Below are 17,709 nucleotides of genomic sequence, written 5' to 3'. Positions count from 1 at the left end.
TTCAAGTAGATTTTAAAAGTATGTTTTTATGTTATTGAAATTATTAATTTATTATGTATGGATTTAATTAATAGAATTTAATGATGAGAAGAAATAAAAACGCCTTAAATATATGATTCAATGAAAATGAATGCAAATTAATACCTTAAGTGTTGGATTTAATGAGAAGAAATTGAATGCATTAAATATCTCATGATTGTATTTTTTCAACTCATTTAATATTAACAATTGATTACCCTTGTGCCCTCATTTTTTATCAATAAATTTAAATATGGAAGGGTAAATTTTGTCCAAAAAAATTCCAGAAATATTTCTGAAGCTATTCATGCTTTTTAAAGTAGTGTTATATATATATATATATATATATATGTATACGTTTGTGAAATTTATACACATTTTTAATTCATTTTTCTTTATTAAGCTCTAAAGCCAAATAAAAAATGATTGTGCAATAATATAATCATAAATTCTTTAAAAAACTGACCAATCCACCTGACCTGCTCCAAATCCAACCCAGGCTATGTTAGGTTAAGCTTGAATGTACCGGCACAGCCTGCCCAAATTGCTATATATATATATATAATTACGGAATGAATGTACTCTCTGTTCAGTAAATGAAATCTACTTGTACGAGTAGATTGACTGTCACCATGCAAGCAGCTCGTGCGTGTAAATGAAAGCTCAAAGAATGGTGTGATTCAGTGCATGACACACACATGTCTAGACTTCTCTCGAATTACTTCTTCCATTTCTTTTTCGAGATGCTTCTTTCCACCCTCCCCATCTTCTCCCTCTATCTTCACATTGCCTCTCTTCGTTTCTCTCCGTTTTTTTGCTATGATTGGCGGTGGCGATGGGGTTTTTCTATAACACTGGCGGTGGCGGTGGCGATGGGTGGTCTATAACATTGGTTCTTTCCTTTGTTTAAACACCAAGGCCTATGTTTTTAGTGTATGCCTTTTTCCTTTAGTTTGTATGGTTCCTTTATTTCCCTATGGTTGCTTGATATTTAGTACTGAAATAGGATCTATGCCTTTTTCATATAGTGTATCCAATGTAAAGAAACACCAGACAAGGGAATAAAAATATTATTGAAAACAGAAGTAGAACAATGGAAACAAGAAAAATATGAAAAGTAAAACCTAGGATAATTTGGGTTTCCATGAGGCTAAGGAATCAAAAAAGGGTTCAACTATAATAGTTGAAACCTAAAAGACATGATACCAGAAAAAAACTTACAACCAATCAACCGGTATCATAAAAGAGGTGATCAATTAGATGGATTTCATCAAAATTCACAGGAGTGCTTGGATTGATCAGTATTGTAGACTTAGAAACTTATAAACTTGGTCCAACTCTCTTTTTTATATAAGTAGATAAGGACAAAAATTCTATGGTGGGCAGGCAAAGTCAAACTGCTTCCAAGAGGCAATCAATCCCATATAATGAGATTGCAATTTTTCCAATTTTATTACTTAATTTGTGTATTTTATTCTCAGTTTTTTCTTTGAGTCTATCATAATTTGTTTTGCATTTTAGATTTTGAGTGCAAAAGATACATCAGAAATTCAAACCCATCCTTCAAACAAGGGCATGAAGGAGAAAGAGTATGAAGCCATTGAAAACGACTAAGTTGAAAAGAGAAAAAAGAGAAACAAAGGTGCACTTTCAGAAGTAATGTCCTCAAACTTTTGTTTGAGTTTGAATTTTAGAAGTAAATTATCTGGCAGGAAGATAGAAACAGTGGAGGAATCTGGAAGCAGTGAATCTGATTTTGTGCTCTAACCAAAAAAAAAGTCTGATTTTGTAAAAGATGTCATAAATGGAGTGACGGTTGTGATTAATCCTTAGAATGACATGAAGGAATTATTCTATCGTTTACTTGTGTTTAAAATAGTAAAGCTTGGCATTATTCGGTTACTTATCTTCATTGTTCTTTTCTGACTTTTACATTGTAATTTTTGAATTATCAATCGGAGAAAATTTTTAAATAAGAACACACATTGAGTTTTCTTAGTGTGATTCCAGATCAATTAGACACAGGTGGTACTTGGATAAGGTTGTCACACTCTTTTCCATTGTAGTTTTTGAATTACTTAGTGTAGTTCTACAATATCAATACAATTCAAATTTAAGCAGGTCCTAGCTGATGGAGACTCAATTTCTATTAGGAGTTATGAGGCCACTGTTACACAACCCGAATCAGACTACTTGAGGAAACAAGTGAAACTCAAAGTAGAATGTAGGGAGAAGTAACAAAAAAAGAGTAGAATTTACTTGCTAAACTTTTATTCGAAGAGATAATAGATGGGTCCTTTATTTTTACTGAAAAGTTTCTTCTATTAGAGTTTTGCTTTCCTTGGATTTTATGTTTTTACTAATTCAGCTAATTTTGTGATAGCTGCAGTGTGGCATGGTTTGTATAGATATGAAACAAAAATGGGTTCAGTTCTACATGCCATTCTTTTTTGTGAAGGTTCAAGGGTAGAAGACTTCAATTATACAAAGTTGCATACATTTTAGGGTGATTGCATGGTTCAAAGTATCGATACGATATGCCCGATATGGGGCATATCGTATTGTATCTTTTGAAAAAGATACGGTGGCATTTCGGACCCCCTATTTTTTTTAATAATAAAAAATATCTTATAAGCTTCTCAAAAAACTAAACTAAAAAAAAAGTATGTATCAGCCATTTCTAAGTACCGATACAATACGACCAAAACTCGTATCGTATCGATACTTTGAACTATGTGATGGTGGTGGGTGCCGAACCCAACCAAAGATAAATAGTCTTGCTCTAGGTTCATAATTTGCAGATAGTGATGAGCAAGGTCGTTCTCCACAGGGATTGGGTGGATTTATTTCCAAGTAGATGGATTAAGGGGGGTTGTAAAGCTAACGAAAATAAGAAAATAGCAGAAAATAACAGAAAACAAAGATTAAATCGATGGGAGATGGCTTCCGGTTGAAGGGACAAGTTCAGCTTTGATTTGTAGCATTGATCCTCGATGCAAAGATAGATTCATATGCTTATGAATAAATTGGTTATATCTATTAACAAGCTCTAACAGCCAGCCTCTACTCTTATTATTCGACAACCAAAACAAGCTCTTTGATTGCTTCCCTTATTAATAGGCAGTCTCACAGTTAATTCACAGAAAATATATGAATACCCTTAAACAATGAACTGAAATAAAAATCAATTAGATCTCACAATGCTTACAAAATCAAGGCTTCCCTAACCCTTCAACCAGAAATAAAAACTGACAGACACTTCATGATGAAAACACAGCTTCTAGATGAGAAAGGGGGCGAACTCTTGCTTCTTCCTCCTTTGTTGCTGATTTCCCTCTCTGAAGACTGAAGCTCTCCTGGAGGAATTGATGCCTTGGGTGCTGGTCCGCCCCCCCTTTATATAGATTTGGGGAGAGGGCTGCTCTCCAACTTCCTTAAGGAGATTATCCTCAAACTAGAAAGTCCTAGTCTAATTTGAACTTATCATATCTAACTCCTATCTCTTATCTTTATAGGATTACAATTTGAGAATTTAAATCTGATAAAACTCTTTTATTGAGATTACATTTAACTTCTATTCTAATGGGACTCTTGGATCTTGAATTCGAACTGGGCTTCTTTAACAATTCGGGCTTGCTTCAAGACTCTCTGTGAAATGGGCTTCAGCTTGTGAAATGGGCCTTGCTGCGAAATTGCTCTAACTTTGGGCCCGAATTCGTCTTCGATGCGGACCGATTCTGCCAAAACCCAAAACATAAAAGTTGTGGGCCTTTTCCTTATCTTTTCAGTGCTTCTTGAAATATCCAAATCGGAGTCCGGAATTGAGAGTTATGCCCATATCACTGATCGGTGCCGAAACTGTGCAAAAACATCCGATTAGCCTTGTTTTCTTCCAATCGCCTTCTTGCTTGTCCTGAATCGAAATACAAGAGTAATGAGTCCAATTAGGTACCAATTAAGTGTAAAATACTGAATATTGAGGGATAAACATATGATAAATTTTATTCTTATCAAATTCCCACACACTTAAACATTGCCCGTCCTCGGGCAAGTCAAAATTCAAGTAAAAATAGAATAAGAACAAACTAGCTATCCTGCCAATTTTTAAACTCAACTCTCCTTCGTCTTTCTCTACAAATATTCTAGGTTAATTTTTGTGAATCGTTAAATCAACACAACCGAGTCATACACGACTCATTCATCAGTCAATCCAATTTTTGCTACTGCAAACTAGGTAGTAAATCAGGGAAAACCTTTTTATCTTCTCTCTCTTTTTATTTTCTTTTTCTCTCTTCTAAAGAAGCGAGTGCATTTTATGCTTCATCTCACTTTTGGATTACTTGGTCAGTAGGTGCATTTTATGCTCCATCCTACTGTTTGAATTACTAGCTAGTAGGTGCATTTTATGCTCCGTCCTACTATCAGATGACTTGGCTGGTAGGTGCATTTTATGCTCCATCCTACCATCGAATTACTTGGATGGTAGGTACATTTTATGCTCCATCCTACCAATTGTAGCAATGGTAAAGTATTTGCCATGTTTACTGTAACCTGAATTTAGGACTAGCTTAAAAGGGAATGGCTTCAGAAAGGTCATGTACTCCTTAATTGTACCTCATTACTAGGTCCACAAGAATTTTCCCAAAATATTGTTTCAATTGATTTCGAAAGAGTTTAGTGTTTTTTTTTTCTTTTTTTTTCGTACTGAAATAAAACGGTTAAAGCCTGTACTCCCCCCCCCCCCACACTTAAAACTTAATAAAAGGTGGAAATTACTAAATGATAAATGCAAAAACAAGAAAAGAACAAACTTCCCTGGTTTTAATCATAAGCCAGATCCTCCAGGTCTTGTAGTTGCAACTTCCTATGTTTTCCCCTCTCATCCATCATGGGTGGGTTCAAATCTGGTATAGAGGCCGGCACAATAGATGGGAAGAGTTTTGTGTGAGCCGGAGGCAAACTAATGAAAGCAGAATTATGAGCAAATTTAAAAGAGTTCAGTTCAGAAGTCAAAGTTTGCAGTTCCGAATTCAGCATAAACTTCTGCTCTGCTCGTTGCAGTTGATCAGGCCCATTGTTAAGTGCAACTCTCAGTGTGTCTTCATCATCTAGCTCAAAAGTTTGCTGCACTAAAGAGTCAATAACGTCCATAGAAAAAATGGAATGCGCATCATTAGGGTATCTCATGGCATCATAGATATTAAATTTAATAATTTCACCATCGAATTCCATGGTAAGTGTCCCCTTATGCACATCGATTTTTGTTTTGGACGTCTTAAGAAAGGGTCTTCCCAGAAAAATTAGAGTCGAGTTGGAAGAATTATCTTCTTCCGTGTCGATCACATAAAAATCGGCAGGAAAGACCAAATTATTAACTTGGACTAGAACGTCCTCCAAGACTCCCTTCGAGTATGCAGTAGATCGATTAGCAAACTGTAAGATCATGCCCGTTTCTTTTAATGGTCGGAGATTCATGGTTGTGTAAATAGAATGGGGCATGACATTTATCGAAGCTCCTAGGTCTAGCATAGCTTTTTTGATCTGGACATTTCCTATTTTACAGGGAATGGTCTTCCAAGAAAAATTGGAGTCGAGTTGGAAGAATTATCTTCTTCCATGTCGATCACATAAAAATCGGCAGGAAAGACCAAATTATTAACTTGGACTAGAACGTCCTCCAAGACTCCCTTCGGGTATGTAGTAGATCGATCAGCAAGCTGTAAGATCACGCCCGTTTCTTTTAATGGTCCGAGATTCATGGTTGTGTAAATAGAATGGGGCATGACATTTATCGAAGCTCCTAGGTCTAGCATAGCTTTTTCGATCTGGACATTTCCTATTTTACAGGGAATGGTGAACATACCTGGATCCTTGCATTTAGGGGGTAGTCTTTTCTGGAGAATGGCTGAAACATTTTCTCCTATATAGACTTTCTCATCGCCTTTCAGCCTTCTCTTAGTAGTGCACAGCTCCTTGAGGAATTTGGCATAGCGGGGTACTTGCTTAATTGCATCAAGGAGGGGGATGTTTACCTCAACTTTGCGGATTGTCTCGAGAATGTCCTTGTCTTGCTCCTCCTTCTTGGATCTCATGAATCGGCTAGGAAAAGGTGGAGCGATGACTATGGCTTGGGGTGGCTTTCCGCTTGAATCCGTTTGGGGAGATGGTGTCTCCTTTTTGGTTGTATCCTTGGGTGTTTCTTGATTGGGTTCATTCAGCTCCTTCCCGCTTCTCAATGTGATAGCGCTAGCATTTTGTTTCGGGTTGGTCGTGGTCTGGGAAGGTAGCCTCCCTGATGATTGGGATTCCATTCGACTTATAGCCGTTTCTAACTGGCTGACCTGATTCTCCAAGTTTCGAATGCTTGTCCTCGTCTCCTGTTGAAATTGTTGAGTATTAGTTGCAAGGGCTTTGACAATTTCATCGAGAGACATACCTGGATTGGAAGAGGATGAATATGGTGGAACCAGCGGCCTAGCTTGATGCTGATGTTGGAAGCCGAAGGACTTGGTTCCATAGTTAAGGTTGGGATGATCCCTCCATCCTACATTGTAGGTGTTCGAGTAGGGATCGTATCTCTTTTGCGGGAATCCTCCAACAGCATTAGCTTGTTCGTAAGGTTCATCTTGAAGCGTAGGGCACATGTCAGTTGGATGTCCCGGAGTTGAGCAAATCCCGCAAGCCTTCACCGTTTGTGTATTACCTGTGGCCATTTGACAGACAAGAGAGGTCAGGCTTGCAATTTTCTGTTCTAGGGAGGAGATGTTTACCTCGTTAGCATGAGTTGTTGAAGGGTTGAGCCTATAGCCGAACTGTTGAGAGTTGGCTGCCATATTTGAGATCAACTCTCTTGCTTGTGTAGGAGTTTTGTTCACCAACACTCCTCCGCTTGCTGCATCGATCATACTCCTATCCATTGGTAGTAACCCTTCATAAAAATATTGGATAAGGAGCTGGTCTGGAATTTGATGTTGCGGACAGCCGGCGCATAGTTGCTTGAATCTCTCCCAGTATTCGTAGAGAGTTTCCCCACTTAATTGTCTTATGCCACAGATCTCCTTTCTGATGTTAGCCGCTCGGGAAGCAGGGAAGAACTTCTCAAGGAATTGCCTTTTCATATCATTCCACGTGATGATGGAACCAGAGGGTAGGTAGTACAGCCAATCCTTAGCCTTATCAGCTAGTGAGAAAGGAAAGGCACGTAGTTTGATCTGTTCCTCGGTAACACCTTGAGGCTTCATGCTTGAGCATACTACGTGGAATTCTTTTAGGTGCTTGTGAGGGTCTTCGCCTGTAAGTCCACGAAAAGTAGGGAGTAAGTGTATAAGACCTGATTTAAGTTCAAAGGGTACCGTTAGATCTGCATATTCGATGTAGAGAGGTTGTTGGTGCAGATCCGGTGCAGCTAGCTCTCTAAGGGTTCTTTCTTCGTTGTTGGCCATGAATTCTTCTTCAGAATGGTTGGATGGCTCAACGATTTCTGCAGCCGACTTCACTCCGGAAGTGGGGAGTGATGCTGATTGGTTGCGGCGTTGCTTGGCTTCTTTCCTCAAGCGGCGAACTGTGTTCTCGATCTCAGGGTCGTGGTGGAGTTCACCTGCATGAGAAGAGCGAGGCATAAACCAAACAAAAGGAAATAAACCTACTTAGGACACCAATCCCCGGCAACGGCGCCAAAATTTGGTGGGTGCCGAACCCAACCAAAGATAAATAGTCTTGCTCTAGGTTCATAATTTGCAGATAGTGATGAGCAAGGTCGTTCTCCACAAGGATTGGGTGGATTTATTTCCAAGTAGATGGATTAAGGGGGGTTGTAAAGCTAACGAAAATAAGAAAATAGCAGAAAATAACAGAAAACAAAGATTAAATCGATGGGAGATGGCTTCCGGTTGAAGGGACAAGTTCAGCTTTGATTCATAGCATTGATCCTTGATGCAAAGATAGATTCATATGCTTATGAATAAATTGGTTATAGCTATTAACAAGCTCTAACAGCCAGCCTCTACTCTTATTATTCGACAACCAAAACAAGCTCTTTGATTGCTTCCCTTATTAATAGGCAGTCCTAAACAAGCTCTTTGATTGCTTCCCTTATTAATAGGCAGTCCCAAACAAGCTCTTAGAATTTAACCTATTAATAGCATTAAGAGGGGAGAGACCCAATTCTGGTCAACGATCTCATAAGCTTGGATCGTTTAAACCAGATCATATATTTTACTAACATAGATCGAAAACTTTTTTGCAATCAATTTATGTTAGTGGCCACCATGATCGAACCCACCAATCATATACGAAACTGGAGGTTCAATCGGCCATGGATTATTTCCATTGAATGAGCAAGGGGCCCTTCTTGCTTAATCAACAAAAATAATCCTCACAGTTAATTCACAGAAAACATATGAATACCCTTAAACAATGAACTGAAATAAAAATCAATTAGATCTCACAATGCTTAAAAAATCAAGGCTTCCCTAACCCTTCAACCAGAAATAAAAACTTACAGACACTTCATGATGAAAACACAGCTTCTAGATGAGAAAGGGGGCGAACTCTTGCTTCTTCCTCCTTGGTTGCTGATTTCCCTCTCTAAAGACTGAAGCTCTCCTGGAGGAATTGATGCCTTGGGTGCTGGTCCGCCCCCCCTTTATATAGATTTGGGGAGAGGGCTGCTCTCCAACTCCCTTAAGGAGATTATCCTCAAACTGGAAAGTCCTAATCTAATTTGAACTTATCATATCTAACTCTTATCTCTTATCTTTATAGGATTACAATTTGAGAATTTAAATCTGATAAAACTCTTTTATTGAGATTACATTCAACTTCTATTCTAATGGGACTCTTGGATCTTGATTTCGAATTGGGCTTCTTTAACAATTCGGGCTTGCTTCAAGACTCTCTACGAAATGGGCTTCAGCTTGTGAAATAGGCCTTGCTGCGAAATTGCTCTGACTTTGGGCCCAAATTCGTCTTCGATGCGGACCGATTCTGCCAAAACACAAAACATAAAAGTTGTGGGTTTTTTCCTTATCTTTCCAGTGCTTCTTGAAATATCCAAATCGGAATCCGGAATTGAGAGTTATGCCCATATCACTGATCGGTGCCGAAACTGTGCAAAAACATCCGATTAGCCTTGTTTTCTTCCAATCGCCTTCTTGCTTGCCCTGAATCGAAATACAAGAGTAATGAGTCCAATTAGATACCAATTAAGTGTAAAATACTGAATATTGAGAGATAAACATATGACAAATTTTATTCTTATCAGATTGTAATAGAAGGGAATATAATATTCCTTTGCTTAATTATTATAGGATAAACACCAATGCATTGTCATTTTGATTTCTTACGTCTCTTGTCTTATTTCAATATAAAGCATGTATTTTCTAGCTTTTTGCAATACCAATTCCAAGTATTTATTTTCAATAGATCATTATCCTATCATTAGCCCGTGCGAAGTAGGGCCCCGTGCTAGTTGCTGAGTATACAGAAACAGACTGTACCAAATAAAAAGCTTAAAAGCTAGGACTACAAATGGATCAAACGTTATCCATCCGATCCATTTAACTCAATCCACTTAAAGGCAAAATAGAAAGCTCTTTTGCGATCTGAATAAAAGAAAGGGAAAATTCTCAATCAATATCCTGTATATTGGCTCGAGTAATAATTTGGTCTCCAAACTTTAAAATGCGACAATCTAGTACCCAAACTTTTAAAATGTGACAATCCAGTATCTATCGTTAACCAGTCCGTTAATCAGCCATTAAGTGACATTTGAAAAATCAAAAATGCCCTTCGAATGATATCTAATTCTCTTTATCAACCATCCAAACATTGACAAAAAACTGAACAATCCCAAATTCTAGCCTCTTCTATTCAAAAAAGTTGGTGATTGTTTAGAAGAATCTAGAATTTGAACTGTTCATTTTATTGTCAATGTTTGGATGGTTGATAAAGAGAATTACATTGTATTCTTAAGGTATTTTTGACTTTTTAAATGTCACTTAACGACTAATTAACGGTAAGTACTGGATTATCACATTTTAAAAGTTTAGGTACTGAATTGTCGCGTTTTAAAATTCGGGGACCAAATTATCACTCGAGCCAAATTATAAGATACTGATCAAGAATTTTCCCAAAAAAATCAAAATAATGTAAAGCACATATACATTTCGTCCCATCCCGAATTTCTCCCAAACTTTTGTTTTCTCTTAGACTCAAAAGTAGGAAAAGGAAGGGAACATGAAGAAACATTTACAAACCTAGGCTTTTTTACATTTCCCTTCCATTTCCTTAAAACCAAACATAGCCTTAGGATTTCTGATTTTCTGAGGTAGGCTCGAGATTTTATATTGCCAATGACGTTCTAATACAAAGCTAACGCAACCTCATCAAGTACATCAAACGCTTTGGGTTAGGAATGATCTTGGGCCAGGCTGAGCCGGGCCTGGGCTCGATGATTAGATGATAGTTACAAAGTTGATTCGTGGCGTAGCCAGGAAATTTTTAGTGGGATTATACAATAACCTAAAAAATGACACTACTTTGCTTTCAAAAATAAATGATACTACCTTAGAGAGGGAAAACACAATTTAGGGTTTTTTTTAATCTTTTGTTTCTCTTCTTTTAATTATCTTTTAATTGCCATGTAATGATTAAAAGAGCCTTTACCCCTGCTGTTCATTTCGCATTTAAAAATGTCAGTTTTTTATATTATCAATGGCCTAAATTATAGTACAATTAGTTTAAAAAAGTCAATCAGTCTAATAGTTTAAATAAAATGTTCAAATTGACCCTACCCTCTTATATTTTCTTTTAACCTTACGGGGTTCAATATGGAAAAATAGACTCAAATAATGCATATAATTCGGTTTTTTTTTCTTCTTTTCAAACATCACTGGGTAAATGGGTCGGGTCTGGGCCAAGACTAGCTAGAACCGAAACCGATTCAACATGAAAATATTGAAAATTCGAAACCGAATCAAACCCAATAGGGTCTATAATTTTTAGATCCGAAACTAAATCGATCGGTTCTTGGGATAATTGGGTTTGATCTGGAGGACTCAATTATAATTAATTAATTAATTATATACATTTAATATATATAGCTCGAGTCAAATCTAAATCAGTTCGAGGTTGGGTGGAGCCAGTTCAGAACCAATAATAATCGTAACACTACATCAAGACCTGGAACCTATCCATCGGTTCCAATTCCTGGAACCAGAACCAACTCAATTGGTTTGGGTCCATCAGGTTGGACCCGACCCACTGACAGCCCTAAGCTTTGCCCTGTGCGTATGTCTAGGGATGGCAACAAGGCGGGTTTGGGGAGGGTTTTGTAAATTCTAGACCCTACCCACCTCCCTAAACATCTCAATCCATACCCGCCCCAAAACCCGTCGCAAGTTGGATTTTTAGAATCCAAACCCTTTCCGCACATACAAGTGCAAAACCCTCTCCAACCCTACCCTCCTCACATTCAAGGGTAGGGGCGGGTTGGGTTTAAAACCTGCATCTAATTTTCTATTATTTATTGTCAGATATAAGTAATAAATAATTCAAATAATATATAAACATCAAGATTTCTAATTATTTGATTAAGACATATAAAAAATACATAAAGTAGTGATTATCCTTCACATAAAATTCAAAATATTATTAAATTTAGCACTTACTATATAAAATTTGTATACTTTCCAACAATATACGGGTGGGAGAGGATCGTATTTAGCCTAATACCATACCCTATCCATACCCGTACGGGTTATAGAATCCCAAAACCCACCCCCAAACCTATCATTTAAATAAAAAAACTGCCCTGTTGAAGAGGGTAAGGACGGATAATTGCCAGGATAGAAATTGGCATCCCTATGTATGTCGGCCTGGATCAAGCATGCAGGCTAACCCACATACTGTGTGGACTTAATCTTATAGTCTAGAGCGAGAGAAATAAGACCCAAAGACAAAAAGAGGCCGATATACATGAAAGTGACCTAAACTTCTGACCTGGAGATGTAGTGCCTATTTGGGAGGGCTTTCATGCGGCAGCTTGGCAGTACACTGAAAGCCTAGAAGTTATGATTGATGAAGAACCCGGAAACCTCAATGTGCTTTTGTTCAATCATGAAATTTCCGGTTAATTAAGCTAAAAACCATATACACCGTCAAAGCACATCTAAACCAGATGATTTTGATTTATTTTCAAATCCATAACAAAAAAAGGAAAACAATTCACGTTGGAGAAAAAAATGGTTAGATTCAAAGGTTGTTGACAAGGGGTTTTGGCTGAAACTCCACTTCCAACCCTTTCATTTAGAATCTAAAACCTTCCCCGCTGATTGGTGAAGATTGAACATAGAAAACAATAACCTAGAAATAATGGTTCTGATATAAACTCTCGGATATAATCTCTTAGGCAGTATTTGGTTTGAAAGGAAATAAGAGAGAACCTCCTCTCTCAACTTTCTGTTTCTCTCTTGTTCTCTTTCAAACCAAACGCACCCTCAGAAAGAGAAGGAGAATTGCAGAAAGGTACCTTCATTTGGGTCCGGAGTAAGTTGGGCTTCAGATATATCCACCAGGTGGAATAAGCAGACAAACGCCAACCAACGAGGGAACTTTGATATGGGTTTCATTCTCTCTGTACTTTCTCTGCTCAGGAAATGATAACTCTGAGTGAGCAGTAATGCGTCCTTATAAGAGGAGGGTCAGAGATTCGGAGGGAGGCGGAAGGAGACTGTGTTTTTTGTGATTTGGGTTCCTTAAAGAGAAGAAAGAGAGATTTGTATTAATTAAGCTGAAAAAGAATTCTTGGCATAAGATTTGACCATAAATGGGAAATCAAATTTCAGCTTAAAAGACTTGACTTTTATGAGCCAATCAAAGAAGATAGCAAACCAAAGCGGAAAAACTGAAATGCAGCGGTCACATTGATGCCCAAGTGCTCAAACCAGCCAACCTCTGATCTAATCTACATGCAGGCCTGAAATATATCCACGCGAAAGGGACACAACTAAGAAATCAAATCAGCCCCCACAAGATTGCCCCCAATAATATTATGATGAGAAGATGTTCTCAATACACGGCAAAGATGTGCGTGGGACATTATGAGAGTCAATCTCGTGGGGATGATTTGAACTCATGCACCACGTCAGGATAATTTTTGTTCAAGTTTTTCTCCATAGCCAATTTCACACATTCTCTGAGAGTGACTCCTAGTTTTGAATTTTGACTTTTGACTTTTTGAGAATTGAGCTGAAATAGCGGCACACGAACCACACCCTTCACAGCTACAACTTTGAAGTCCGAATCTGCTGGTCCCACTCCCAACACAGGGTACCAGCAACTGATTCCAACTGCCATTATGTAAGAGCCCGTTTGGGAGAACTTGTGCAGTGACTGATCAATATATGAGTTCCATTGGTATACCCACTTCTGAGAAGTCACCAATTGTAGCTTCACTAGAAAATTAATGTTTTTTTTTTTTTTCTAACTCTTATACGTAAGCCTTTGTTTGGCTTTCCAAATTTTCACAAAACAAGGCTTATCAGCTCTCGGGGTATTTTCAGCTTATGCAACACTAAGGCTATATTTGGTTTGAAGGAAAAAGAAGGGAAAGACAGGAAACCAATTCAAGGGTTGTAAAGGTTTCCATATCTTTCCTTTCCTTTCCCTACCTTTTCCTTCAAATCAAACATAGCCTAAAGGCCACTGCAGGGAAATTTTTTATTATTGGGGTTGGTTGTTGGAACTAGATCCAAACTTACAACTTTGTTAATATGATCATGGACAACGGGTTCACAATGAAGGTTATAAAAACTGATTTAGAACTAAAACCGTTTTGGCAACTGGTTTTCAGGTTGATGGTTTGATCATTCGATTCGAATGGATGGCCCATTCCAACTAAAAAAGTAAAAAAATAATTAAAATAAAAAAACGATCAAAAACCATTAAATTGGTCAAATAGATTGACGGTTCAATCGCCCGGATCAATGGGTCACTGACTAATTCAACAATTTTGGTCAAGGGCTGAGTTTAGGATAAAACGGAATCAATTGCCTAAACAATTCCTAAGCCGAATGGTCCAACCGTCTCAATCAACGATCATTCAAAAACAGTGTTCACAATTGCTGCATTGTGCGTCCCCATTGAAGCAAGCTAGAACATGGGGTGTTTTGAAAAAATATAAAATATCACATCAACTAAATTTTGATGAATGTTGGGCATGTACGCGTTTCATTGGATCAATATTCGACCCATCAGTACACTCATCACATCAATTGAATTTTGATGAATGTTTGACATGTACTCATAAAATGGTGAAAGGATGTGGTCCCATAACTTTTTAGGGGGTGTTCTATAGTGTGGATCACACCCTGTGGTAGGGACCAATCCATACCACACCATAGTCTATAATTGTTCTGAATTGTAGACAAATTTTGTGGGCTGGACCAGTCCACACCCACAATGGCGTTTTGTAGGCGTGGTGTGGACCAGTCCACACCATATTTTTTGATTCCATGTATCTCATATACATTTATAAATGATCTACACCAATGTTTTAAAAAATGACCCGAAAACGGAACCGTTCTCGCTACTGGTTTCTGGGTCGACGGTTTGACCATTCAGTTCGAACAGATGGCCCCTTCTAACAAACAAATTAAAAAAAAATAATCAAAAATAAAAAGCGGTCAAAAACCGTTGAACAGGTTGACGGTTCGATCGCTTGGATCAACAGGTTATTGACTTTTTCAACGGTTTTGGCCAAAAACCGGGTTTGGGATAAAATGGAACCGCTTGCCTAGACAGTTCTCGGGCCGAATGGTCTAACTGTCCAGGACAACGGCGTTTCGAAAACCTTGATCTACATAGTTAATCATAAATATCTAATTTTTTGCATTTTATATGATAAATATATTGAAAAATGCATCAATGAATTAATATTAATCAATAAATATTAATTTGTATAAAAACAATAGTAAAATAATTAAAATTTAAAATAAATATATTTTAAATATTTAAAAAATATTATTTTATTGATAAAAACATTAAAATTTAAAAGAAAATAAAAAATTAAATAAAATAATTAATATTTAATTGACAAAAATATTATAATGTGAAATAGACAATAGGGTTTCATCATTTCAGGGAGAGTGTGAAGTAGGAGATCAAAAATAGAGTGTGAACGGGCCCTAACCACGAGTTTTTGCCATGGATGAGAAATTGGGGTATAGCGTGGACCAGTCCCGTCCAAAGCCAACAGAATGGGTGTTCATCACGTGGACGGGATGAATGGGATGAACACAGTGCCGAACACCACCTTAATCTCTAAAAATACCCTAACACTATTGATGGTCGTCTTCAATCTTTCAAACAGAAACCAAAGCAGCGGTTAGTGAAACTCTCTCTCTCTCTCTCTCTCTCTCTCTCTCTCTCTCTCTCTCTCTCTCTCTCTCTCTCCGACTTCTTCTTCTCTTCTTCTACACCACCAATTAGTGAACACAGCAAAGATTGAATGTAGTAAGGATTGTTTTGTTATTCTAAGGCCCTGTTCACTTTTCGGTAAGTTATTTACCCAGGTAAATGCAATTATCTGGATAAGTTTTTCTTGGGAAACACTTACCTATGTAAGTATATTTACCCATATTCTTTTATTTTCCAAGTAAAAAAAGGAAATAGTCATTTTAGTCATAAAAATCCATTATTAAAAGGGGCATTTTTGTCCCATTCAAGTGTTTGGAAACTTTCTCCCCCGATGGGAAAGTAATTTACCCACCTACCCGGATAAGTGATACGCAAAAACATAAATTTTCCCTAATTCCCAAATTAATCTGAAAAAAGAATATGGGATTCTTGGTCAATGGGAACCAAAATCCCTTTGACCAACTTTTCCCCATCTCAAAATCAAAAAAAAAAAAAATGCCCCCTAAAAGTAAGATCCAAAGTCGAAGAACAAATGGGTGGAGTTTTTTGTTTTTTTTTTTTTCCAAGCAAGAATGAGGTTTAGAAAAGGATGAATGGAATAAAGGAAAGTTGGATGTGGGATGTCATAATACACATGGTGTATATAGATGATGGGTTCAGTAGCCTTTAAGGAAGAAAGTGAGGAAGGGAGTAAGAAGATGAATTTGTAGTTGAGTTGTTCGTAATGGTGTTTGTTATAATAATTTCCAAATACAAATACAAATACAAATTTTGTGAAAAAACCCATCAACGGGAAAGATTATTTTCTTAGCTTAGATCCTCAAACTTTTTTTTTTTTCATTTTTCTTGTTTTCTATGACTCATGGGTTCATCAACTGATGTAGTGTCCATTCACCATTGCAATTGCTTTTACTGACACCCTTGGTTTCTTTTCCCAAGGTTTTTAAAATCTGATCGGACAGAAAACCATTCTGGAGACAGATTCCTGTGTCGAACGGTCCAACCATTCAGTCTGAATGGATAATGGACAAAAATGAAAAAAAAAATGGTTTTGGGGCGAAACAGAACCAATCAAGTGACTGCTTCCCGATTTTTCTGGTCTAACTATCTGGTCTGGTTCAGTTCTAAAAACACTATCCTTTCCTACCATTCTCACTCCCCTCAGAGACTCTCTATTCTATGGGAACAAACAAAGGTAAGAAATGTAGTGGATTAATCATAATTTTTTATTCACATTTTCAGCAACGAGTTTGCTATATATGTTTTCTCTCGTTATTACTACGGATTATTAACTTTTATGTAAACTCAAGCAAGATCGGCCATGTGAAATTTGGGCATATTCTTGGATGCCCTGAGTCTACCAGTCCTCTTGGCAAGCTCAACACTTTATCAACCCTTGGGGTCTTGGATAGAAAAAAGAAAGCTAGAGATCACAGCCCTTGAGTGTAAGGCTATCATTTCTTCTTCTCGTTCAAAGGATGAGGCTTGGACTTGGATTGGTTGGTTTTCTTCACCTTCAAAGAACATTCAAGTACACCCCCTTTGGATCGCGGAACTTTCAAGGCTTAATTCAAGTGCAGATACATTCTCCTATCTCCATTTAAGAGATGACCTCCTGTATTTTACTTCCTGGTATATGAAGTTCAAAGGAGCGCCTGATATTATTAATTAATGTTGGGTTTTCCCTCATGAGGGCATGGCATCACCAAGGATTGGGTGTTGGTAGACATTCATGAGGCACAAGGCTTGGATTGCAACATCATAGTTGTTGAGTATGAGTACCACATGATGGGGCCGAGGACTGTGGAACCACAGTTGGTCATATTTTCCTACTTGGTGTTGCAATGACGGGTCCACATGATCATTGTTTGTGGACACCACCGATGTGCTAATCCTATAGACATCAATACAGGTTGCATCCTCAACCACGTAGTCAGTTGGTTCTTGTGGTCCTTAGTGTTCCTCAATAGTTCTTTGCAAAATCTTGTCCCACAGTTGTCGCATTTTGTGGATCCCACGATGCCAACATATCGCTTCCTTCGTTCCTCGGCCTCAACCTTGGTGGCTCGAAAATCCTGTGACCTTTGGTCTTCTACAGACCTCATCCTCTTGGTCTTCTTAGTTGTTGTGATTGTCGGAGCTGTGTGGGATTGTGGCGTTCAGGATTCCCAAGACACTAGAAGAATTGTTTCTCCCACCTATATATTTATGTGTTTTCCTTCATTTGAAAAGTAGTTTTTTGATAAACTAACCTTGTTTTAGCCATTGGAAATC

At 37.7% G+C, this 17,709-nt stretch overlaps 1 protein-coding gene and 1 long non-coding RNA gene across 2 annotated transcripts; both read right to left on the bottom strand.

The window, feature by feature from the left end:
- Positions 1-4,839: 4,839 nt before the first annotated feature.
- On the bottom strand, positions 4,840-7,637 carry LOC148866992 (uncharacterized). The gene is made up of 2 exons (XM_088976445.1): positions 5,633-7,637; positions 4,840-5,351 (listed from the first exon to the last, which is right to left on the bottom strand). The coding sequence occupies exons 1-2, from the start codon at positions 7,635-7,637 to the stop codon at positions 4,840-4,842; spliced, it is 2,517 nt and encodes an 838-aa protein (XP_088832571.1).
- An 800-nt stretch (positions 7,638-8,437) lies between these two features.
- Positions 8,438-12,679, bottom strand: LOC148866991 (uncharacterized). Its single transcript, XR_016109215.1, has 2 exons — positions 12,548-12,679; positions 8,438-9,179 (listed from the first exon to the last, which is right to left on the bottom strand). It is a non-coding gene; the product is annotated as an uncharacterized LOC148866991 (long non-coding RNA).
- Positions 12,680-17,709: the final 5,030 nt, after the last annotated feature.

Source organism: Nelumbo lutea, chromosome 3 (assembly GCF_056320005.1).
Source record: "Nelumbo lutea isolate HS-2025 chromosome 3, American lotus-T2T, whole genome shotgun sequence".
NCBI lineage: Eukaryota > Viridiplantae > Streptophyta > Magnoliopsida > Proteales > Nelumbonaceae > Nelumbo > Nelumbo lutea.
Note: the sequence above shows the minus strand (reverse complement) of the source record. Positions and strands in the feature narration are given on the sequence as shown.

Coding starts and splice junctions, on each gene's coding strand:
- LOC148866992 (XM_088976445.1), bottom strand. CDS start 7,637: ATGCCTCGCTCTTCTCATGCAGGTGAACTCCACCACGACCCTGAGATC. Junction 5,352..5,632: donor TTTTTATGTGATCGACATGG/AAGAAGATAATT, acceptor ATGTGATCGACA/CGGAAGAAGATAATTCTTCC.